The following is a 25,017-nucleotide window of genomic DNA, read 5'->3' as shown; positions in this document are numbered from 1 at the left end:
TTATTTATATAACATTAATAAACTTAACGTAATTAAATAACTCGAATACCATTAATTAGTAATAAGGTCAAGTGGGTTATGTATAATTTTTATTTGACAACTTGAACTTGATAAATGGCCAAATACATATACTAAATTTGAAAAATTTTTGTGTTCAAGAACTTTACTTAAAATATAATTCAGAATTATTAATTTTTGAAAATAATATTTTAATAGCTTGATTATATTAACATCTTTAGCGACTGATGTAAAAAGGAATAAAATATAGAAGGTAGATCAAAGAAAAATCCTTCTTTTGAAGATAATCTTTTTAATTCCTTTTCAGCCAAAATATTACACATCATCTTTTTTAATGTTAAACAGGTTATCACTCTCGTATCTGTGAATAATTATCTCCAAAATAAAAAATAAGGGAAATGTTCTTAAGAAAAAAAATCTGATGGCATTTATATAAATAGCACATTCAAAATATTTCAAACCAGTTCTTTGTGTTATTGTGCGAAAAAAAAATTTTTTGCTGTTCTGTCTAAAAGTCTAATTAGTAACTTAGAAAGAAAACTTGATATTTTAATAGTAATAGTCCCCGTTGTGTCATATTTTTAACGTTTTAAACATGATATTAATTAGATTTAAGCTTTCTAAAGGGAATCGATATTGAACATTAATTGCTCAATGACAACAATATCGTTAGTTGCAATACTGTAAGAAACAGATTTCATGAAGCCAAACTTCAATCTAGAAGACCAATACGATGCCCACCTCTTACTAGAGGCAAGATTGGAATGATGGGAACATTTTTAAAACTGGATTGAAAATAAGCTACAGTTTTATTCACAAACGAATTTGGTTTTCATTCTAATCCTCATCGAATGAGTCCAAGTTCTTTTATAATAATAGTTTGGAGTGGAATCATTAATGGCGGTAGAACTGATCTCGTTTTTCCAAATGGATGTTTAAGAATTAACATGCCATTTGCTGGAACTATTGGTAAAAAATTCCAATTTATCCACCACCAATGAAGGAATTGACATTTTACCATAGACTCCGATCCAACATGAGTGGGAGATGTTTCAAAGAAGAATTTCTCTACAAATAATTGATTTTCACAATGTATTTACATTTAAAAAATAATCTCATATACCTCAAAGTACTTTTGATTTACTTTATTTTGCCTATGCAGTTAGAAACAGATAGTGACTCTTCATTCAGGTTCATTTTACGCTAAAAACATAATTACAACATATATTTTTTGCATTAAAACAAAGTGATAGTGATTCTTTGAATACTCAGCGAAACATACACAAATTCATATTTAAGCATAAAACAGAAGTACATTTCCCGGTTTTATTTATTTTCTTTGGAAATACCGTAAAATAACAAACATTTTACATTTGAATGGGAATTATTTTTGTGCTGACATGTTTACAAACAAACTTCATTGTTTCCTTTATATGTTTATTTACAATTTTCGTCCTTAGAGTACACAGGAAACCGTTTTCGTATTGACCTTGGTAGAATAATGCAAATGTGGTCCACAAGTTATGGAGCACAACATAAAGGAAATTACTTGCCACCGCAGTGTTATATGGTGCCGAATTTTGCATTCAGCAGGAATTTTTTTAAATTCATAATTCATGCAGAGGTATTAATTTCGTCTCCTATTAAAACCGTCAACGATCGCGGTTTTTAGCTGAATAATACGGAGCTAAATTTTTCACAGTCCCCCCTTATTGCCACAACTTTCCTGCGTGGCAGAGATTTAGTATCAATTTCTTTTCGCCACCCACATAAACGGGAGCGTGTTTAAATTAAATAATCATAAGCAATTTGCATGTTGCGCCCAATCTAATTGTGTTTTGGTGATTTATCATGTGGTGCGTTACTTTCAGCGGTGTAGGGAAATTAATGGTAAACCCATAAACATCAGATTTGATAAATACTGTGATCGCGAACTGCTTTAATTTAAATAAATTTTATCGAGATTCAAAACAAACTTGTAATGTCGGTTACTTGTAAGTATATTCTATAAATTATTTTTGGCGCTACATTTAATTTTGAATGTGCTTTAGGGCCATTACGACCACTGAACGGAAGTAAAGAGTATAAAATAAATGTGATATTTCGGTAAAACTTATTACGACCAGATATACAGTTTTAGATATATGCGCTAACACACAGTATATGTTATGCTATTAAAGTAAATAATGATCTAGAAGTTATGATTTTTATCACATAAATATTTCGCCTGACTTCAGTTTTTGGCTGGCAGTTTAAATTAAGTAGGCCAACGTTTTCTCAATAACAACTTTGGGACCCCAATCAATATTTCATGTCTAATGCATTAATACTTATTAGCCGGATTTGACATGTTTATTCACCTTTAGCAAGTTTTATAGCATGAAATCAAGGTTTTATTTGTTCATTCTAAATTTGCATGTTTCCGATTGTTCAGGTGAAATTTCGACAAAATGAAACGTATACGGAAAGTTACATAAAGTTTTATTTGGATTGAATTTTCCATATCGTAGCATAATAAAAAGTTCATGAAATCTGATTTATGACCCAAAACGAATTTGCAACCCGACTTACGATAGTATTCAAACATATATTACCCGTTTTATTTAAATAAGTGGGATATTCGATGATGAAAGTTTGAGCGTCGAAAAATATATATTTTGCATTGTATAAATATGGCAATTTTTCTTTAGACTAAAAGTAAACTAAAAAATAAATTGTCAAAGAAAAAAGTATTCTTTAATTTTGAAACTTATTTTTTTAAATTAAAAATATTTGTTAATATAATTTATATAAAATCTTAACAAATAAGAAAATAATTTGATACAGTTTTTTATGAATATTAATTGATATCGAATTAAACATTTTGTGACTTACAAGATACAAATATTTAATAAATTTTAAACATATAATTTTAATGTAAAATGTAAAATAATTTATGTTAGCTTTTAATATTTGAAATAGTATTAATTATAATATTAGTTGGAAATTATTATTTTAAATTGAATTAATCATAAATTTAACTATTGAAAGATTTCTACCTTTTTATTATATTAAAATTATTTTATTCTTTATTCATAAGAATAATAATTTAATATATATTAAATTAATATGATTAATTATACGAAGAAGAATTAAGAATATATTTTGACTATAATTATCATTAAATTAATATAAAATTTATGGAATAAAATATCGAACTTAAATTACTGTATGTAATAATAAAAAATATTATTTGAACTTTAATAACACAAGGTCAAATTTACTTTCTAATGCCTTATTAAAGATAAACACTATGAAAACAAATAGATATTATTTAAAAAATAATTAAATATAAATAATATTTTACATTTATAATTGATTTAATTGAAAAAAAAAAGAATTAGAAAATTAGAACAAATATAAAATTTATTTTATATTTTGCTACTTTCTTAAAATGCCAATGATTCTTTATCTTTTGTAAATGGTGAAACTTGTAATCTATATTTTTATTTGATAAAATATTACAATATCTCAATATATATTTTTTAGTTTATCAATTATTAATTATATAAGAGTTAAAAATTATTGGAACTTCAATTCCAGCACCGAAGAAAATAAAAAATCAGTTTTTAATTCTTGTAATAAAAATAAAGTAGATAGAAGAAAAAACATGACAAATATATTCTTAATACTTGTAAATATTTGAGAATCAAAAAAGGGCATATCCTTAAAATCTATTTTTTAGGTTTTAAAATATTAAGATTTCTTAATGTTTAAAAAAAAATACATATTTTTGATGGAATAAAATTATTCTTCATTTCAATCATCTGAATAAAGTAACGTAAACTTACAGTTAAAATTTATTGGATAAAAATTTAAACTTAAAAATATTAACAAAATTTCGTTTTTATTTATTTATTATTTACTAAGAATAGAATATATTTACTTCTAACATTAGAAATTGTTTGTAAAATTAATTAGAAAATAATTTAAATAAAACTTTATAAAAAAATTTTTTTCATTGCGTTTTTAACGACTGTTAATCAATTTCTAAATGTAATCATGAATTTAAAAAGATATTTTAATGAATTAATGTAGCATACATGTATAGTTACATGTTAATGAATAAAATATTCTACTTAAATTAAACTGCGTAATACCAAATAAACTTTCTTTAAATTTTGATAAAACAAGCTTTAATACCAAATTTATTTTCGTATACCTCATTAAAGCAATTCACTTTAATAAACTCACTTCCTGTTTACACGTGCGGAATAATTAAGTTGTTAAACAATTATAGACAAATTCGAAAGCCTATTCATCTAAATATACATTTACATACAAAATTTAATATTTCTTAACCGTATTGTTCGAAGCTTCTCAATCTTGACGCCCAAAATAAATTTAATCAGCAGTCGGAAATTAACTTAATAAAATATTCCGGTTGAACTGAACGAGAATTCTATTTGGACTATTTCTCAAGACTCAGATTTTACTACAAATGCACAAGGCACTACTTATTTATTAAGTTACATTTTTCTTTTACCATTTCGTTCTCTCCATTTTCTTAGAATAAGCTTTGAATGGCACCAAATGTAAACGTGGATTTTCTCCGAGATGGTATGTATAGTAGTTATTGATATGAAAGAAGGTACACAGAACATAACAATATGCAGGAACAGTTTATTCTAAAAAAAATTCACAGTAAATTAAGATTAAAATTAAACAACATGCAATTTTAGTTAACCTGAAGTTCCCAAGTACGTTAACAACATTAATAATTATAACTATTGCCGGACAATCCGGGTCGTAGTTATCCGAACTAGTTTAACGGAGTTCCATCGCTCTCATCATTAGTTGGACTCAACGGAATAACACACGGACATGTAACGGAAATTAAGATCTGCAAGATACAATTAATCCGTTCCAATTATGCAGGCCGAAATTAAATTTATCGCGGCCCGTTCGGAATGCAACAACAGACTGTATCGACTGTATTTCATTGGGTTTCAATTAGGGGCCTAGATTGGTATTTCTAAACAATTCTTTCAACATCAGCTTTATTGTTCTCGAGTAATTTATTTTCTAGTTCCAGCTACTTTAAAAGTTTATTAGATTCTTTTCTGCGGAGGAGTTTGATAGTTCGGCGGCAACCAAGGTAATTAAATACATCACGAACTGTGTTACGAGTCGTACTTAGGAAGGCTCGTTGTGAAATTAATTAAAAGTGATTTTGGAAGAAACATGAAATCTTAATTCGATTTACTAACAAAATCAAATTGGATCCAATATTTGTAAGTAAATTAATAATTTGCTTTGACTCATTTTGACATAAACAAAATAGAATTTAAAACAGCTTCAATGGCACCATTAGTACAGCTTTGTAGTTTATCTTCCAACTTCCAACAAAATCGCTTTATGAATATTCATAACTGGTTTTCTTAAACTGTAAATACAACACAATGGTTAGAGACAAAGATTCGGAGACCAAATGATTAAAGAAGCGAATGGTAGTAAATTTCGGAGTTTCTGAGATTTAATTAAAATGCTTTTATCCAATCAATAAGAAGTTTCAACGTACTGATGGGAACCGAACCAGTTCGTCAATTAGTTCCATAAACCTGAATACATTCGTAAGCTGAGATTGATCAAACAAACAGTAATTACGACGACTGTATAAATATTTATTTGCAGTATATTTCTCTCAGCTTCTTGAATAATAAAATTTTTCCCTCCCACGTGACGGAAACAATAAAGTTTTACCACGTTCTACAATAGTCAACGACTTTTTTATGTTAATGTTATATTTAACAGCCCCCACAGCGCTAAACCATAACAATGACTGTGATAACTTATTAAGCATGCGAAATCTGTCATACGGGGAAACTTTTCTATTAGTAAAAACTGCCATAGCCAATAAAAAGCTCAACGTTAAAGATTGTGCCTTGCACATCTGTTTTTGTTTCGGGACCTATCGTTTTCATTATTGCCGCATCCAAACCATAAACAGACTTTTTATGATATATTTCTTGGACGCAGAGTTCGTGTATGTTTAGACTTGAGTTTTGCGGACGTGTATTTTTTCCTCAACTTCCTGCTTCGAACCGAAATCGGCGTGGAATGTATTTAACGATAATGCACAAAGAAAAATGCAAAACAAGCACAGCCAAATAAACGATTTGATGCGAAAACTTTTTATAACTTTTTTCAGTCGCACGAAAGAATATTAAGGGAGTGACTGATGTCTGTTACGAAGTAGAATTTTGAATTGTTCTGGCAACATTTTAATTGTAGAAAATATATTTAGTTAAAATTCGACTTACTCATAATTGGTTGATTATACAATTTTACTCAGCGATATAAGAAATATTGCACACAGATCCAATGCTCCGATTTTAATAAATGTCTTAATGTGTCCATTAGAGTGGGGCAAAAAAATTGACAATTTATTTTTTAATTTTGGACATATGGCAAAATCTATATTTCGCCATTACTTGATTGTACAGATTTATTACATATTTACATTTATTGTAAGAAATTGCTCTACAAAAAAGGTATCAATTTTTTTCATAAAGATATCGAAGGTTAAAGTTCTTGTTTATTTTTATTCATAGACAAGTAAATATTTGTTCTTCTTCCAATTTTAACCTTCGATATATTCTAATAGAATAGAAATTTTCTGTACGATAAAGTAATGACGTGATATAGATTTTGCCATATGGAACTGAAGAAAAAATGGAAAACTGAGTTGAGGAGAACCTTCCTATTAAAATTAAGAGTTCATCTTTGGAGAGCATTTTTTAAAAGTGTTTTGAAACCAATTTTTCAGTGTCGGAAACCCACCCTAATGTCCATATGTTTATCTAAGACTTTTTACTTTTCTTTTGTTTAAAACTACACTTACAATTGCGGACAGAGGTTTACAGAAAAGGGAAGGTTTTTACCATGAGAAGAGTTTATCGTTAGAATCAGGTCTTTTTTCTTAGATATCAATTTTTGTTTCCTCTATCATTGCAACATTTAGGACTGAAATGAAATAAGGTCATCTTGATTGCAATTACTCCTGACTTTGTTTGGTCATACATTATGGTCAAAAATGTATTAGAAAACATTCTGGACAAAAACAAAATTCATAATTGTTTGTGGAGAAGTCTGTACAACGAAAAATTGAAATTATACTTTGAACGCCATTGTGTGTAGTAGTCGACCATCTTTAATTTTCATTGGTAGTAATTTGACAATCCAAGAATTAATTATAAGTTTCCCAACACGAAAACGTCTGATCTAATAATGGTTAATTTAAAAAATAGGTTAAATAATAATATTGATTATTATATTTAATATTTTTGAAATTTTAATCATTTACCTTTTGTTTTCCCCGAATGCTCAACAAAAATCAATGAAATCTGACCGCTGAATCCATGAAACTTGAACTACATTTCTAATTTATTTTGAAAATTTTTCAACTTTGTTATTTTAAAACATATATGATGTCAAATGTACCAAAAAAGGTAAATATCGAACACTTTGTATAAAATTTGGAAATTTTAACAATGGCTGGATGGATGATCGTTGGTTAATATGTATGCCAAAAATGAACTTCCAAACATCAAAATTGATGGTTTTGCAGACATTTTAGTTAGACCATCAATCTGTCAAAATTTTTAGAAAGAAAATATTGGGTTTGAAGAATTGAAGAACATGGTATAGCTATTTTATTGCAATTATAATGTATAATTTAAAATATATAAGGGTATACAGTGCGTTCCGTTGAAAGTTGATGTAATCGAAAATAAAATTTAAATAAAAATTGTTTAAAATAATTTTTTTTGTAATCTATAAAATTTTAATGAATAAGTTAGGCGAATCACCCTGTATATAAGACTACTTCCTTGGGAAATCTACAGATTTATAAAGATTTTTGGAGAAATTCAAATTTATCAAATACTTTCTTTAAATTAAATCAAGTATTTCTATTGAATATTAGAAGTATAAAAATTTGTCAATTTCATGTTTAGCCATTTTTTAATACAGTGTATTTATTCATTTTTAATGTAATTAGACTATTAACTTTAGTGAGGCTTCAGTTAGATGGATTTTAAACAAGACACCTGCCACCCTTAATGTAAGACATATTATGGACAATCTCGTTAACACTTGAATTCATAAGACGTGTATCAAATTGACATTTAATCCCGGGCAGGAAATTTCCGTGATAGAAACTTGATGCCTCCATAAAACTGAAAATGGTTCATTAGGACGCTATTAAATTCGCATCTGCAGTCAGGTCTTGATTTTTCATATTCGCATTAATAAAGCACTTCAAGCACGCGATACGTCGATTGTAAAATTTTGCTGTTGAAGAAAAACATCAATAGCGTCACAGACACATCCACTAGAAACATTTTAGACGGTCGCTGCAACCTTCACGCCGGACACACAGACGGGAAACTCCCCCGATAGAGAAACTTCATGCATCCGTGAAACGGAAAATGGTTCATTAAGACACTGGAGGCAAACTATTAAAATCACATCAAGAGCCACGTCTCGATCGCTTATATTCAATGAGAACGGGACACGATACGGTACGCGTAGGTCGCCCGAGGTGGTAGTTTTTGTATGTTGCGCCGGTCGGGAGCCACGTGGGAATAGCGGGAGCTTCTAAGCTCTTCGCCGCCAAAGTTCAGTTGCACAGCATCCGTCGCGTCTCGACCTCACCTCCTACGCAATGGAACGGCAACCGTCTACAACTGAAACACGTACGCAACAGGCGGAACAAACTGAAAAACTGCTAATTAGCCGGGCGGATTATACCATCTAGAAAGTTTTTATGCCATTTTTGTCGGTTCCGTCCGGAAGTTGGAGTGCTCGTTTACCTGACCCAGGTTAGTGATGTAGGTAATTAAACGATTTTTTTTCTCTAATTTGTTGTTTGGGACTTTATATTTCCTAATATTATTGTAACTTATTTTTTAATTAAAATAAATATGATGGTTTTTTTTTGAATAACAATAAACCAGGACTATAATAATTTTTTATAAAATTTGAAAAAAGTCGAAATTTGTACATGAATTTTGGTAATTAAATAAGTTGAACTCAATTACTTGAACCATAACCTGCCAAGAAAATAATTTATCTTAACTTATTCACAAAATAAATATGAATATACGTTAATTTAATAAATATTTCTATTGCTCGTTATATATACATATGTTAAATGTATCAAATAAAAAACGATTGTGATTTTTTTGATTTTTTTTCTACAAATATACTCCATAGCCATAGTTACTGTAGATACAGATTTTGAATGAGATCTACGAGGCTCGACAATACCTTATCCTGCAGAAAATTCGGAAATTGTAATATTATCAAGTGATGAAAATTATTGAAGGAGACATATTGTATACTTGTGGCAATTTTTTAAGCTTCAAATCTATTTCAAATTGAATACCTTCACTTTTTTCTTCGAACGTTCATTTAGAGGAATTTCATTCACTTCCTCCCTTTCAAAATATTGATTAACATCAGCTATTTTAAAATAATTCGATATGGTCCTCATTTATATTCTATTTAATTAATTCAGTCCATTAATGTGTGCTTTTAAATTTGTTAAAAATTTTGTACTGGTAATGTCATATACGGTTTGGTAAATTTTAGTTTACAACTATTTTGATTGAAAATATTGAAATTTGTCTGTGCTTAATTTTTACACAAATATTGCAGATAAACCTTACAAGGTGATAAATGTTATTTTAATAGATATAGAAGCTACATTTTTTAAGGTTGACGCTTAATGTTATATTAATGATGTTTCCTTTTGGAATATATCTCATGGCATTTTACAATATCTTATAATGTTTCTCAGTAAAAAGTAAAGGAAATTATGTATTTATCCTGAAGGGAAAAGCAAGATATTAAAATGTTCTGCAGTGCTGAATTTTACTGTTATTTTTTTGTGACAGTTTAGACTTTTAAACTCAATTTATTAAAAATATTTAATATCACCTTGTATATAAAAATAAAGAGAAACCACGCCCGTCACCGTTGCAAAATTGGTGGATGCGCCAGTTTTGCGTCCTACCAATAAAAGTTTGTACTACTGAGTAATATTTCAATAATTTATGCATTTATTTTTATTACCCGCTTAAAATAGGCTCGAAGCAATATGTTTGTATACAAGAAGTTTCATAACTTCATAAATTTTAACCACATACTCACTGTTACATAAGAAGTCCGTTAAAAAAAAATTGTAATAGAGTAACAGGAAGCGAGATAAAAAATAATTCAATACATCTATAAAAGTTGTTCGAAATTGTTCCCATTGATTTGAATGCAAGCTTTGGCTCGCCGAACCAATTTTAGCACACCGTTCTTTTTAACCTTTACCCTATACAGGGTGTTTCGCAATTTATTCGACTAATGGACATCTTGTAAACATTTAAAAAAAATGATGATAAATCAACTATATATGCAACAGTGAGTATGTGGTTAAAATTTGTGGGATAAGTTGCGAAACACCCTGTATATTTTAAACAAACCTGTTAATTTTGATTGATGAAAGGAGTTCTTATTATTTGTTCTTTGAAATTTGTTAAAATTTTCTCTACGAAATATCTTTCATCATGTCATCGTTGCTGTCGATGCAAATATAGAATCAGATGTGCGGAGCAGACAATATCTTGATATGTAGAAAATTCGGAAGTCGCATTATCATGAAATGTTGAAAATTATTGACATGTGACATATTGTATACTTTAGGCAATTTTTCAAGCTTCAAATCTATTTTAAACTGAATGCCTTCACTTTTTTCTTCGAACGTTCATTTAGAGGAATTTCATTCTCTTCCTCCCTTTTAGAATATTGATCAAGGTCGGCTTTTTAAAACAATTGAAAATGTCCACATTTAACGTCGGTATTTAATTAACGCAGCCTATTAATGTGATATTTATTTTTATTTTATTTATTTGGTGGAATTACACGTAATTCTCTCTCTTGTTATTTTCAATTATTTTGATTTAAGATATCGAAAATTGTCTGTGCCCAATTTTTACACAAATATTCATTCAAATGTTTTACTAATTATGCTTCCTTTTGTAACATATCATATGGCATTTTACAATATCTTGCTTCTGCTTCTCAGTAAAGAATAAAGGAAGTTATGTATTTATCCTTAAAGGAAAAGCAGGATATTAAAATATTCAGCTGTGTTGAATGTTGGTGTTATTATTTGTTGTGACAGTTCAGCTCTTTAAACTCGATTTATTAAAAATATTTAATGTATATCACTTCAAAAATTTTTGTATCTTTTTATTTAATAAATATAACAAAATGAAATTTTGGTTTTATATTGATATTTAATTTTCAAATATTATTGTATAAACCTTAATTTTAAATGGCTATTGATCTATTTGTCCACCGTTGCAAAATTGGTGGATGCGCAAGTTCTGTGTCCTTCCAGTAACATTTAATTAAATATTATTGCATTATTGAGTAATATTTAAATAATTTTCGCATTTATTTTTTCTACTAGCTTAAAATAGGCTCGAAGTAAGATGGATGAGTTAATACACTCACTGAATGAAATAACCCTCATAAACTACAACCAAATCGCATATCCTCCTTTAAACTGCGCCCCGATACTGAACACAGAATACCATTGAAAAGTACGAACGGATAATTCGATGAAGCCATTCAATAATGTTGAATTTTAATACATTGTAATGGGTTTCACAGCAGAAACGACTTTTCACGGTTTCAATTAGGTATCTAACAACAGAAAGTTTAAACACCTTCTGTCGGTTAGTATGATAAGCTAAATTTCACAAAGAATTGTTCATGGGAAACGTTAAGATGCCTTGTACAAACCCGAGTTGCCAAATATGCCTTACGCCGTTTTCCCAATTAACGCACGGTCCTTGTTTCATATTCCGGGCTCTTGTATCTATATTTTTTCCGTGTCATGACTTTCGGTACATTTCAGTAAACAAAATTGTGCGTGTTTCCTCCCGGGTTTATTATGAAGTATTTCGGGAGAAGGAAAAATGAAAACCTACTCCCCGGCTGCCTTTATTGAAACATATTATAATGTAGTGCTAAATGATACGTCAATATTCCCCGAAAAATATAACGCCTTCCAAGGACACAATTTGTAAACATTTCTATCAATCACCAATCGATTATAGACGGTATATTCATTAGTTACACGCGGGGCTAAGACTTTTAGTGCACGTCCATAAAATAACATTCTGTCTGCGATAGATTTTAGTTAAAATAAAGGAGGAATTTTATAAATTTCATTGTGTCGGAAGGAAACGTCACATGATAATTTATAACAGCGTTACTTTAGAACAGATTTATACGTTCTTTGAACATGTGTAAACAAAGAAAGAAAATGTAAAATCGCAAAAAGTTTCGGTAATTTGATGTCGAAGATCTATATTGGCGTCGGTTGTTATTTTCAAAATAAGCAATTAAGATAGTCTAACGTTACATTCAGCTCCCCCTTTTACTTACGGGGGCGTTAGTTGTTGGCCTGTTTATCAATTAGGCTATTCGAGGGTTTAATTAATAAATTTAACATTTTTCTAGCTTGAAGGTAAATTAATTTATCTCATTAATCCTCATTTTGTAAGGAAAAGAAATATACACTATCGTTTATATGTAGAGCAACTTTAGAAATTTTCATAAAGTGTACGTTTAAATATCTATGTTATTGTCAATTATGCAGAATATTTGACAACAACAATAGGGAAGTATAGTTGTTTATTAGTGGGTATAGTTAGGTATTTATTAACATTTGAAAAAAAAAAAAAAAATTAAGAGGCAGAAGTGGAGCAACTATAAAATAAAACAATCTTACATATATTTAGCTTTCCTTTATTTAGTGGAATATCCATTATTTCTAATAACTTCTAAACTCCTTTTTTTCATTGATTTTAGCAGCTTTTCAGCGCTCAATATTATCCGGAATATATTAGCCAACGAGCCTATGCCAAATTCAGAGAAACATCCCCAACCCATAACACCTCCACCACCAAACTTCACAGTAGGTCTTGTGTACTTGGGATTATACATTTCATTAATTGGACTTTTCACCCATGAAATGCCATCAGATTTGAATATTTAGAACCGACTTTCACCGAAAAACAAAATTGATTTTCATTACTCATCTGTCCAGTTCAAATGATCTGTTTCTTAATTTGTTACTGTACATTTGAGCGATGGTGTAATTAGATGCATTTTACACAATATTTTTTGGTTAGAACGAAACTGTTTAATATTTTATGTTGTTATTTCGGAGTTTTCATGTTTTTAAAACGCACAAGTGCATTTGACAAAAATTAACAAATGAGCAACTTTAAAAGTATTTTATACCTTGTTGGCGAAATGTGTTTTACGAGGCACCATTGTTTTATTATATGTGCCATAAATGTATTTTTTTATGAAAAGATTAAACACTACTATCCATTGTAACCCACTAAACCCGGACGAAAATGATGGACGAACTTCCTTTTGTTTTTGGCAAAAAAGGCTGCGGGAAAGTTCGCAGATCTAAAAAGTTTCCAACACTAAAAGTTGAATAAGATTTTTTCATGAATCATGATGACAGTGGAAGTGATAAATATCCGGTCAGTATTTGTCGACACTGGAATTAAATCTTTCACGGGTGTTTAAACAAAAAAAAAGAACGTCTGATCAAACAACTGAACTGACTGAAATCCTAATGCAATATTATAAAATTTAATTAAATTTGCTTAATAAAATGTTCTATATTACATTGTCTTCAAAACAAAACGTGTAAGGCGTCAGCCTCTTAGTCGATGAAAGTGCCATTATATCTGCCCTGTTGGGTTCGTTACAAAAGAATTTAAGGTTGTTTGATTTTTTTGCGAAGTAGAAAGTTGCAAGAGACCCATAATTTCTTGATTATTAGCTGAAAAGTCTGAAAGCGTCGTCTGGGCCCAGTATTGAATGTTGTCATAAACCATACGCAAAATGTTTGTTCCCCCAACTTGTTGAAAATACGTAACAAAAAAATTGCATTACATTTATCATTTGAAAGTATTTGAGGTACCAATTTAAATATCTGTAAAATTATTTATAATTCCTTAAGGTGCGTTAAGAAGTTTCGTTTTAATTAACTTAATATACGACATCTAGAAGTATTGTACTTTTATGAAACGTCCAATGTTTACATCAAATTAATTACACCTTAAGAACATAATTGGTTAAATTACACACAAAAGATAATAAGGGAACATCTTCTGCTACGTTTATTACTCAAGTTCATATTTATCTCCAGGATTTTGTGTTATTAATTACATTTTGTCTTGTATTCCAGTCTTTTTTGTTGTTTACCATAATTTTTCAGATGACGAATATTAATTTTAATAAAAGAATTAAATGTTGCCAAAAACAATTACGTTCGAACACGCACAATAACTGTTGTGTAATTTAATAAAATTTACATTATAATAAAATTAATTTCATATACATATTAAAAACGTCCAATCAAACAATTTACGTCACAACTGACCCATCGATATAGGACAACTGCAGATTAATATCAGTGCGGTGGCGTATTGTATGCATACAAATGCACGAGATAAGTACATATGTAAATTACCGGAAATCAGTGATTTATTAGGCTCTATGCAAATCTCAACATTTTACATTTAGATGTGATCAAGGAAGTTATATCGCAATTGTAATTAATGCCGTTGAACGCATTTTATACGAGGCAATTTTAAAATAATTTCTCTTCATTTTTCAACAACGAAATTAAGTTGGCAACTTATCATCATCGTAATATCGTGTTGTTGAACTGCATCAGGAGGGAGTGTACGTCTGTAAAATTTGAAACGGGTGATAAACGGTCCACAATTTGACCTAACAACTGCCCTCCCGCTATTATTTTGCGGTGTATAGACACGTATTTTAAATTAATGTCGGTCGAGTCTATTTATACAGTTACCTTTGGGGACGTTCCCTAAAACAAATTTAATTGAGTGTGAGGGAAATGTATGTAAAGTATGATTCGGAACAGACCGTTTTATAAATCTTTTGTTGAGCCATTTGGTATTAGTGTCGTTGAATATTTATACCCGGAAATCTTTAATCCTTTGACTTATTCGAGGCAGTACAAAATCTAGAGAAAAGTGTGCGTAACGAAAACCACGATTTATCACTTGATATGAATATTCAACTAGCACAAAATGGATGTGAGGAACAATCTAATAAAGCCACAATTGAAGATATGTTGATTAGAGGGCGAATTATAAATTGATCTTCCACAAATTAGATGCCACGTATGAAATTGGAACAGTTTCATGGGATATATTATTATTAATCAAACTGTAACCGAAGATAATTATCTTATTTGACAAGCACGGATTAAATTAATAATTAATTTAACATTCACTGCGAATATCGCAATCTATGTATTCTGTAATAAAATTATTTTGATATTAATATTATAGTATACTTATTTATTTCGCCTGAATGTAAAACTTTAGCAAATATTTTTATTTGAACACCAGACCAGAAAATAAATTGGTATTTATTTTATCAAAGTAGATGTATAGAAGTTCTGTTTATCTAAGATGAAATCGTTCAAAAAATTACTTCCATTTAGGACATATATCTTAAGGTATAAGAAAAAATAAAAATTAGATTCAACAACTCACATGGAAAGTTTTTTTTATTACACCTACACACATCTTTATAATTGCCAAATTAATCATATTAACTATTTGATATAATTTTTAATTAATTCTTATCTCGTTCAGCGCATAACATTAAACCAATTGTAAAAACTTCAAGATTAAAGTTGAGAGAATTACAAAAACAGTTTAAACAATTTTGTTTTAATTACTTTTTAGGCAATTTCCTAAAAACCTCATTTAAGCATCTTTCGGTGTAGAAACTTAACGAATTAAACTTGTCACTGATGATAAAATATAATAAACGCATAAGCCACTGAACTATTAAGCAAACTACTGATAATTTTATGATTTATGATGTTTGAAAGCTTTTAACATCAATCTAAAAATATTTAATATATTTTTCTACAAAAAGCTTAAGTTTTTTTGTATAGATTTTAAAAAGTATTTGGTTTTTGATAATCTAAACCAAATAAATAAAACAAAATTCACATATTTATAAATTTTATTTTAATTTTTTTCCTGTATTATTTATAATTATTTGTAAAATATTGGAATTATTAACATCTAACCACTCTTTATATTAAGATTTACTTTTATTCTTTAATTTCATAGAATTTATTTTTATTTTTGATTTTTACAAAGGCATAATGTATTTTTTTTTAAAGTAATTTTCAAATTTTCAAAAAATTATATTTTTATTTATTATATTTATATTTCTAACAATTAAAAAATATTGTCAATAAATTTATATATTTATTTTCATATTTTACTTTTAATTAAACATCTAAAAGTTTATCATTTTTTAAATTAAGATTCATATACTTTATAGAATAAATAATTATATATTTTAAACATTTTACAATTTTTAAAAAAATTCAATTATCACTTAATTATTAAAAAAAACATAGTTAATAAATTTAATTTTTACATTACCCTTTATAATTATATTTTATCTTTAAACATTTACAACAAACGTTTTAGAAGAATCTGTGTGAAAAAAATATCTAAAATATTAATTTTTTTCCGGTTATTAATATACAATTAAAATAAAATATTATAAAACTATTTATGGTACCAATATATCAGTGATAAAGTATTATCTGAGGTGAAACTATTAAACAAAATTCTGATGTAATCTACAAACGATTTCAAAATATGCCAAATGATTTAAACATATTGATTCTGTATTATGAGATAATATATTAATTATTATCAGTGACATAGAAAACAAGAACACAGATATCTAGTGGTCATATTTCAACAAAATTTGATGAGTATAGTCGCCCAGATGAGAACAAAAATGATTGATTTTGTTTGTAAAGAGTTCTTGCGTTACACTTCTCCTTATACAATTTTTATGTGGGTTAAATTCATATAATACAGACGCAGTTTATTTCACTTTTCTTCTCTTTAAATGATTCTTTTATTCATTTTAAATACTAAAAGTATGAAAGGATCAAATTTTAGTCATTTAAATGAATTTGATAGAAGTGAATTGCTGATTTAAAATAGCTGTGTTTGTGAAAACTTCCAATAGGATAAACTGATGTCGAAGTACTGTCCATAACTTTTGAAGAAGGTTGTGTATGACCATTTATCCAATTGCTAATAGTTTTCGGAAGAAGAAATTGTTAATTTTCATTTGCTGCTTAACTTAGAACTTTTTAAAATTCAGTTTTCTAACAGGAAAACGTCAAATCTCATATAGAGAGGGTTACTTTTGTGACGACTTCAATATTGCAATTAGTGATACTAGAAAACTGTTGATTCCCATTTGCTGTTTATCTTAGAATTCTTCAAAATCCAGTTTTACAACAGAATAACGTCCGATCTCATATAGGGAGGGTTACTTTATGGTAATAATTCTCTAATGTAAATTCATCACATAATCATAGTCAGGAAACTTTGAAATTCAGTCGTCCTTCTACAGACTTTGGCGGATCTTTTAAGTGTCAAGTTGACGTGGCATAGGATCAACCAATGAAGTGTCGTAAAGGTCCAAAATATTAATAGTTTAAAAACTTAATGCGGATCATTATATTTTACTACTCTCTATCACCCCAAACTATACATCAAAATTAACGCCCACTATATCTGTGGGCTTAATTTTCTGTCATTAAGTATATTTTCAAATTGATATTTGATGCTACACCATAAAAAACAACAATTTTTACAGTCGTCTAAATGTCTCAGTGATGTTTTCGTGTCGAATCTGTTAATTATTATATAGGCAAGTCCTCAGAAGCCAAGCATCGGAAAAAAACTTTTATTGATGTTCTCTTTGAGATGAATGAAGTAAACGACCTATATAATTTGAGGAAAGTCTCATAAAACGAACGACTGTTATGTTAGTCCATGAATAATGCTGAAAACATAGTCGGGAAGCAAAACAAATTGACGGATAAGACCAATGAATACGTACTGTGAATAATAGATCATCCTGCGTACTATTTTAGATAACCCGATTTTATGTTTTTGAACTTTAAAAAATTGAAAATCGTTCAGTTTACGTGCACTTTGAAGTCAACGACGTCGTGAAATAAGAGTGAAATTTTAAACGCGAACAAAACAAATAAACTTTTATAATGAAGTCCATAAATAAAATGGACGTCACAAAGCACTTTAAAACGGCGAAAACAAATCTTTAACTACTTAAATTGCTTCCCAGTGGATCATGGAAGAAATTCGACTATTTATTGTACCGTTCTGATGAAGATTAATCGTGTTAAAGACCTCTAATTTACATGTAAGTGCGTAAGGGACGGTGGCAATTCAGGAGCTCGAAAATGAACTTTTGTACGTATGCAAATTGGGGCTAATCGCAATTTGCATATTGTAAAAGTGTACAATGGGCAAAATAAAAACATTAAGTACGCTTGTTTTTCCTGTAATGTGTTCCCTTATATTTTACTTAATTTAACTGATGTGTTGAAAAAATAAATAAATTAATCAGATTCGTTTATCTAAGTTAGCATTTAATATAGGTACCGTTCGTGAAGGTGTTTATGTCTCCAGTTGTTTGCATAAATTGTACCAGAACAATTTCATATGTTATAATAGGTCCAGCCAACTACAAAAAAATAACAATTAATATATTTTATATAATCATAAGATTAATAAGTGCTTACAGCTAAAACTAAGCCTTTACGGACAGTGAAAAAATGTTTGCCTGTCAAAATAGCTGGGCTGAGCTCTATTTGATTTAAAAACCTATGTATCTGGAAACAAATTAATTATTACGTACTTTACAAAGCAATTAAAACAGAAACAGTAAAACGTTAGTTTGTAAAACGTTCACAAGAGTTTTTAATAAGCAAAAGAAGCTGTAGTAACTTAAATAACCATACAATAAAGTTATACTCACTTCGACGTTGTAGAATTCAGATGGAACGGATAGAAGAAGCTTTGCAGGAGCTTGTGACTCCTCATATAATACGCCACCATAAATCGAAACAGCCATTGTTCTTATTATAATAAACAAGAACGCATAAAAGAAATATAACGTTTCTATAAGTGTATCCCGTTCTCTGTAATAAATAAGAAATATTTAGCAACACATAAATACACTTCAGACACAAAGTTGCAGCTTTTGCTCTCACAAAACTTGATATATGACCTACTATTAATTTAATAAAAAAATATGTTTTTATTTACCTTAAGCTAAAAAATAGTTGAATTAAAATAAACAGGAGATTACTGAAATAACATAAAATTATTATATTTCCAAGGATATCATCTACTCTTCGACAAAGTTCCGAAACTTTAGTGTAATCTTCTCTTAAACCCCTCCAGAAATCGTCCTGGGAAACCTTTAAGAAATTCTTAATATATGGTAAAAATATGACGTTGATACAATGTAAAATAAACTTACATTTGAATTTGTAATAGATCGGTATACGCTAATACATTTCACATTTTCAGTCCAACCAATGTCCAAATAACTTTTCAGTTCTTCTGTTATTTGAATAAATTTCGATTGAAGAAGAACACACAAAGCCATTATAAACAAATCGCCGTAACTCCAAATGAACAATCCAATCCAATTGATTATCTTAAAAACCAACGTATTTCCATTAAAAAGCATAACTAATTATTGTGTACTAACCAATAAATAGAGGCCGAAACTAAAGTTGTATTTAATATCAAAGTAGGAAAATATAAAGCGGTATCGTTGTTTTGTGTAAAATTCTAGACCAGTTTTGTAACTACAATGGCTCTGGTTCATGTAACTGATAAAAGACAAATTATGTTCAACTGAAACAAATTTCTATCAGTCAGAAATTCTGTTTACCACAATCTAATAACACCATTTGTATTCATAAAGACATATACGCAGAGAAATAATAGTTGCACAAAACGTTTTCCACATTCTTTTGGGGTGCATACTAAATATGCCATAAATATTAAATATGCATGAATTTACATATTTATAGTGAATTTACCGTGCAAAATTTAATTTATGCGTTTTGAAAATTTTTAATTAGTGATTATAAATTTCTACTGGCGAAGTAAAATTGCAGTACTTACTGGCTGCAGTAATAAAAATAGTTATTGCCATTTTATTAATCTGGCTTGTCACGTTTTTATTAATAGGCTTATATTTCATCATCGTTTTTTCAATATTAACAAAGTGCTTGATGAATCCAGGCCATTCCTGTGATATTTTCACAAATACCATTACCGAAATAGTAACGTGAACATGAAACAAGATTGTGACTGAAACATAAAAAACAAAATACATTAAAAAAATTGAAATATTTATTATAATGAGGGGGTGTTTTCTGGGATTTATAATATGATCAATTTATCTCCGTACAGTTGCATGGTTTCGAACTGTAGTGGTGCATTTATTACGTCAAATAACAATAGAGGACAGCAATTCAGTGCTATCTGACAGGAAATCATTAATTTTCTCATACTCTACCTAAATCTACTGAGCAAAATCGTACAAAGCCCTTTCGTGTGTGTGCGACCAAACAGGATTGGTATTTTACACATTTGGTTGGGAAATGTCGACTTTGTCCATTTTACATTATTTTTTGCTCATAAGAATACCACTTACTTGAATTTCTCAATAACGTTCCTCTGTCGATTGCATGTAATATAACTACAGCGCTGCCAAAACAATACCCTGAGAAGATTATAAAAGTATACAAATAACTCAACGTGTCGCATGATAAGATAGTCTTTTTCGTTTTACTTTGTGTAATGCTAACGGGGAAGAGACCCAAAATTTGACCACATATCAACAACCACTTCAAACACATAAGTGAGGAATTACTGCTGTGGTTAATTTTATATAACCAACCCTTTATGCACTTCATTTCCTTCGCACCTAAAATAGAAATAATTGCCTCACCAACAATTGTTAGATGTAATTTGTGACAGACAAATAAAAAAAATCAATATGAACTTGTGGTAAACTATATTAATAAATTATTTTGATATTTTTTACAGATATATTTCAATTTATGCTAATAGGTCATGTAGCAGTTAACATGTAGGTGCAATAGTAAATACCATAAAATTTATCATTTCCTTTGCATCAAAAACTATTGTATACAACATACTATCACCTGAAAAAATCAAAGGTTATTACAAGTACGTTAATAGTTTTCAAATAATTTTACGACTACTTTTCATGATAATAGGTAAAAGTTTTAATGAATTGTTTACTTAATTTCTTTTAACGTCCAGATGAAAATTTTGCCTTAGACCGATACGTACAGTGTCTGGCAAGAACTCAGTTAAATAACATACATTACTTCAATTATGTTATGTGTGTGGAAGATAGTAAAACAGTGCCGTAAAGAAAACGCTGTAGTAACACTGAGTCACATTCAGTGATGCTATCTGGAAGTCGTTCTTTAACTTGATTAGGTTAGAGCAGATCTAAGATCATAAAACTTAGATGAGTTAAAGAGGTTTCTACTGTCGCGCATTTGAATTATCTAATTTTCAGACAGTGTTTAAACAAGTGCAAGGAAATTTTAATCGCTTCATCATCAGATTTATTCAAATTTATTATCCGATTTATCACTAAATTAACATGACGTCCGTTTTTGGTAAACTGATTTTAAGTCACACTTCTTAGGAATCCCGAAATGTAAAATTTGTGCTGAGTTGGTCATTTGTCAAGTCTACTACGTTCCAACAATGATAACGCGAATTATTGGTCCGCAGATATAACAAGTGCAATTGACCTAATTACAGGCACTGAATTTCGCGATAAGAATGTTTTTGACAAAAGAATATGATTAATATGCAGGCCAAGAATTAAAAAATATTTATTATATTGCACTACATAAATAAACATATTACATATTATAATATTAATACATTTGAAGTAGTATGAATTAAACCTTCATATTAATTACTTTGTGGTATTAGATTATCACAATCTTTGAAGTTCAGACATTTATATGACACAGTTAAATATTTGTAGGTTCCAAGACAAGGATCTCCAAAATTTCCATTAGATGAACCAACTGCACAGTTCTTTCGTCCAGTGCAACTAAAGAGAAAATAAAAATAATATAATAAAATAATAATACGAGAATTAAGAATTAATCGTAATATAGCAAATACTTACACGTTCTTGACAACGGATTTAGTATTCGTAGCCGAACAAGAAGTAGTCTTTATAGGACCATAAGCACACTGTTCACTATTAGTTCGACCATATTGAGCATCGACGACATCAATTATTTTATGTGAGCAATCTATGTACAGTACTTCTCCTTCACATGATGTCTTTGTAAAAACTGCAACATTTAGTTTAATCGGACTGAATTATTCAAACGATTTTGTTCTTACTTGTGTTATGACCACTATCAAGACACTTATCTAAAATTAAATAATTAATAAAAATATAGATTATTTTACAATAAATGTACCTCTACACGTATAAGTTACTGTTAAATATTTGTACGTGTTCAAACATGGGTCTCCAAATACCTCATTGGATGATTTTATCTTACAAATAGTCTGACCTGAACAACTGCAAAATATTTGCACAATTAGTTAAATATTAAGAAACATCATACAACATCACCTGTTTGATACAATACTTAGAGAATTTTGGGAGCGACAATTATTGTCTCGTATTGGACCCCTAACACATGTGGTTTGCACAGTTCGGCCATAATTTGCACTAATAATTTCTATCAAGCCTCTATCACATTTCAAAGTGAGTTCTGAGCCTTCACATGCTTCCTTAATGAACACTAAAAAATTGTTTAAATTTATAATATTAAATGACAAAAATAATTTACCTTCACTAGGAATGTCTGCACCACTACTAGATAACACTAAAATAAAGACAATTAATAATTATTAAACGAATTATGAAATGGAAATAAAATTACCAAACAAAGTAAATAAAATGCAATTAGATTTAAACATTTTCAATTTTAGGAGGTTCCTTACAACTCAACCACAGACTAATGTTTAAGTCTTTTCACTAGCATCATGTAAATAAATATCTTTGATAAAGATATGACGTTATTCAATTATTATTTTCCTTAATTCAGATAAGAACTGCAACAAAAATTACTGTGAAGTCCACAAATAATCACATGTTTATTATAATTACAATAAACTATGTCAATAAAATTAATAAAACATAATTAGCTATAAACATTTTCAATTCATGGAGTTTCCTTACAATTTAACCACAAACTGTTGTTTAAATGTTTAAATCTGTAGGTCAACATGCAAATAAATATCTTTGATAAAAATATGACATGACTCAATTATTATTTTTAACCCTGATAAGAAAGTACTGAAGCAAAAAATATAATGAAGTATAAAAATAATCATTGGTTGTGTGATTATTAAAATTACCACAGATTATCAACATAAATAATTTTCACTGTTGATTGTTTAGCAAATACTATGTTCACAACATTTTTCATATACATAATTTATTATATTTTGAATTTACTGAAATATAAGATTATTTATTTTGGAAAATGTTGTACCTCTTTATTTTATAAAAACGGTTATGATAATCAAATTTGTTTTAAAAAATTCACAATACTTATTCAAAATATATAAATATATTTTTAAATAAAATATTGCGTGAATAAAATGATCTGATAACATAATAATTTTACTAATTACTTTAAACGAGGATATAAATATTTGGTCAATTACATCTTACATATATTTCGTCAGCGTTCACAATGACATCCAAATTACATCAAAACATTAATATTATTGTATATTTGGCACTTCTTATAACTAATATAAAATGATGGTCTCTGGTAAATAACACATATAAATCTTATTCTTTTTAGAGGGAAATATATATTTAGATACGACTGTGCAAACAAATGCAAAGTTTTTATAATTAGTTTTATTCATGTCCAGATAGAATTTCGTTTTAGACCTATACGTAGGTGGCAAATATATAGTGTGTATAAGAAAGTAAAACAATGCCATAAAAAATGCAGAAGTCACACTAAATCACATTCAGTGATACTATCTGGAGGTCGTTCTTTATCTTGATTAGGTTAGACCAGATCTAAGACTATAAAACTTTGATAAGTTAAAAGAGGTTTCTACTGTCGCGCATTTGAGTTATATAATTTTTAAACAGCTTTTAAACAAGTGCAAGTCCTCTCAATTTCCTCCTCATCAGTTTAATTTAAATTTATTAATTTTATCACTAAATTAACATAGTCTGTTTTGGATTAACTGATATTAAGATATACTTCTTGAAACTTGTAAAATTTAAAATATGTCTACAACGCTCTAACAATGATAGCACAAATATTTATTCTGGAAATGTAACAAGTACAATTTAGTTAAGTGCATGCAGTGAATTGCATGATAAGAGTGTTTTTGAAAAAATAATATGATGGTAATTAATATGCAAGCAAGGAATTAAAAAAAAATAAAATCTTTATATTTGTTACATACATATGAATTAAAAGTATTTTAAACCTTTACCTTAATTACTTAGTGATATTTGAATATTACAACATATGAAATTCATATATTTATACGATATAACATATTTAAATATTCAATTCCAAAACGAAAATCTCTGCAAATCCCATTCGATGATCCAACTTTACATTTCTTTTGTCATGTATAACTAAAATATGTATTATTCACTTAACTCACTCACAACAGAAAAAATGACCAAATGCCAAGAATCGTTTACTCACGCGTTTATGACAACGGATTTTGGCAGATTCAATCAAGCAAGAAGTATCATGTAAAAGATCAATAGCTCACTACACGTGATTTGTTCGACCATATTAAACTTCGACAACATCCATAATTAACTAAACAGCATATTCAATTTTTTTACCTGCAAGCGACTAAAATTAGATAATCAATAAAA

The 25,017-nt window shown here is 28.7% G+C and overlaps 1 protein-coding gene and 2 long non-coding RNA genes across 3 annotated transcripts; all 3 read right to left on the bottom strand.

Annotated features, from left to right (window-relative positions):
* Nucleotides 1–18,543: 18,543 nt before the first annotated feature.
* LOC109596620 (uncharacterized) lies at nt 18,544–19,156 on the bottom strand. The gene is made up of 3 exons (XR_002191379.2): nt 19,027–19,156; nt 18,791–18,880; nt 18,544–18,732 (listed from the first exon to the last, which is right to left on the bottom strand). It is a non-coding gene; the product is annotated as an uncharacterized LOC109596620 (long non-coding RNA).
* A 648-nt stretch (nt 19,157–19,804) lies between these two features.
* LOC126264849 (uncharacterized) lies at nt 19,805–20,765 on the bottom strand. The gene is made up of 3 exons (XR_007547461.1): nt 20,725–20,765; nt 20,190–20,378; nt 19,805–19,916 (listed from the first exon to the last, which is right to left on the bottom strand). It is a non-coding gene; the product is annotated as an uncharacterized LOC126264849 (long non-coding RNA).
* A 1,168-nt stretch (nt 20,766–21,933) lies between these two features.
* LOC109596619 (L-rhamnose-binding lectin CSL3) lies at nt 21,934–23,175 on the bottom strand. The gene is made up of 7 exons (XM_020012189.2): nt 23,030–23,175; nt 22,937–22,972; nt 22,717–22,888; nt 22,559–22,662; nt 22,479–22,508; nt 22,255–22,426; nt 21,934–22,176 (listed from the first exon to the last, which is right to left on the bottom strand). The coding sequence occupies exons 1-7, from the start codon at nt 23,064–23,066 to the stop codon at nt 22,032–22,034; spliced, it is 696 nt and encodes a 231-aa protein (XP_019867748.2). The 5' UTR covers nt 23,067–23,175; the 3' UTR covers nt 21,934–22,031.
* Between the last annotated feature and the right edge of the window lie 1,842 nt (nt 23,176–25,017).

The sequence above is a fragment of the Aethina tumida genome, chromosome 3 (genome assembly GCF_024364675.1).
Source record: "Aethina tumida isolate Nest 87 chromosome 3, icAetTumi1.1, whole genome shotgun sequence".
NCBI classification, from domain to species: Eukaryota; Metazoa; Arthropoda; class Insecta; order Coleoptera; family Nitidulidae; genus Aethina; species Aethina tumida.
Note: the sequence above shows the minus strand (reverse complement) of the source record. Positions and strands in the feature narration are given on the sequence as shown.

Excerpts from the sequence above, each read along its gene's own strand:
- LOC109596619 (XM_020012189.2), bottom strand. The coding sequence starts at position 23,066 with ATGTTTAAATCTAATTGCATTTTATTTACTTTGTTTG. Across the intron at positions 22,973-23,029 it reads CATTTTATTTACTTTGTTTG|TGTTATCTAGTAGTGGTGCA; the intron begins GTAATTTTATTT and ends TCTTTATTTTAG. Across the intron at positions 22,889-22,936 it reads TGCAGACATTCCTAGTGAAG|TGTTCATTAAGGAAGCATGT; the intron begins GTAAATTATTTT and ends ACAATTTTTTAG.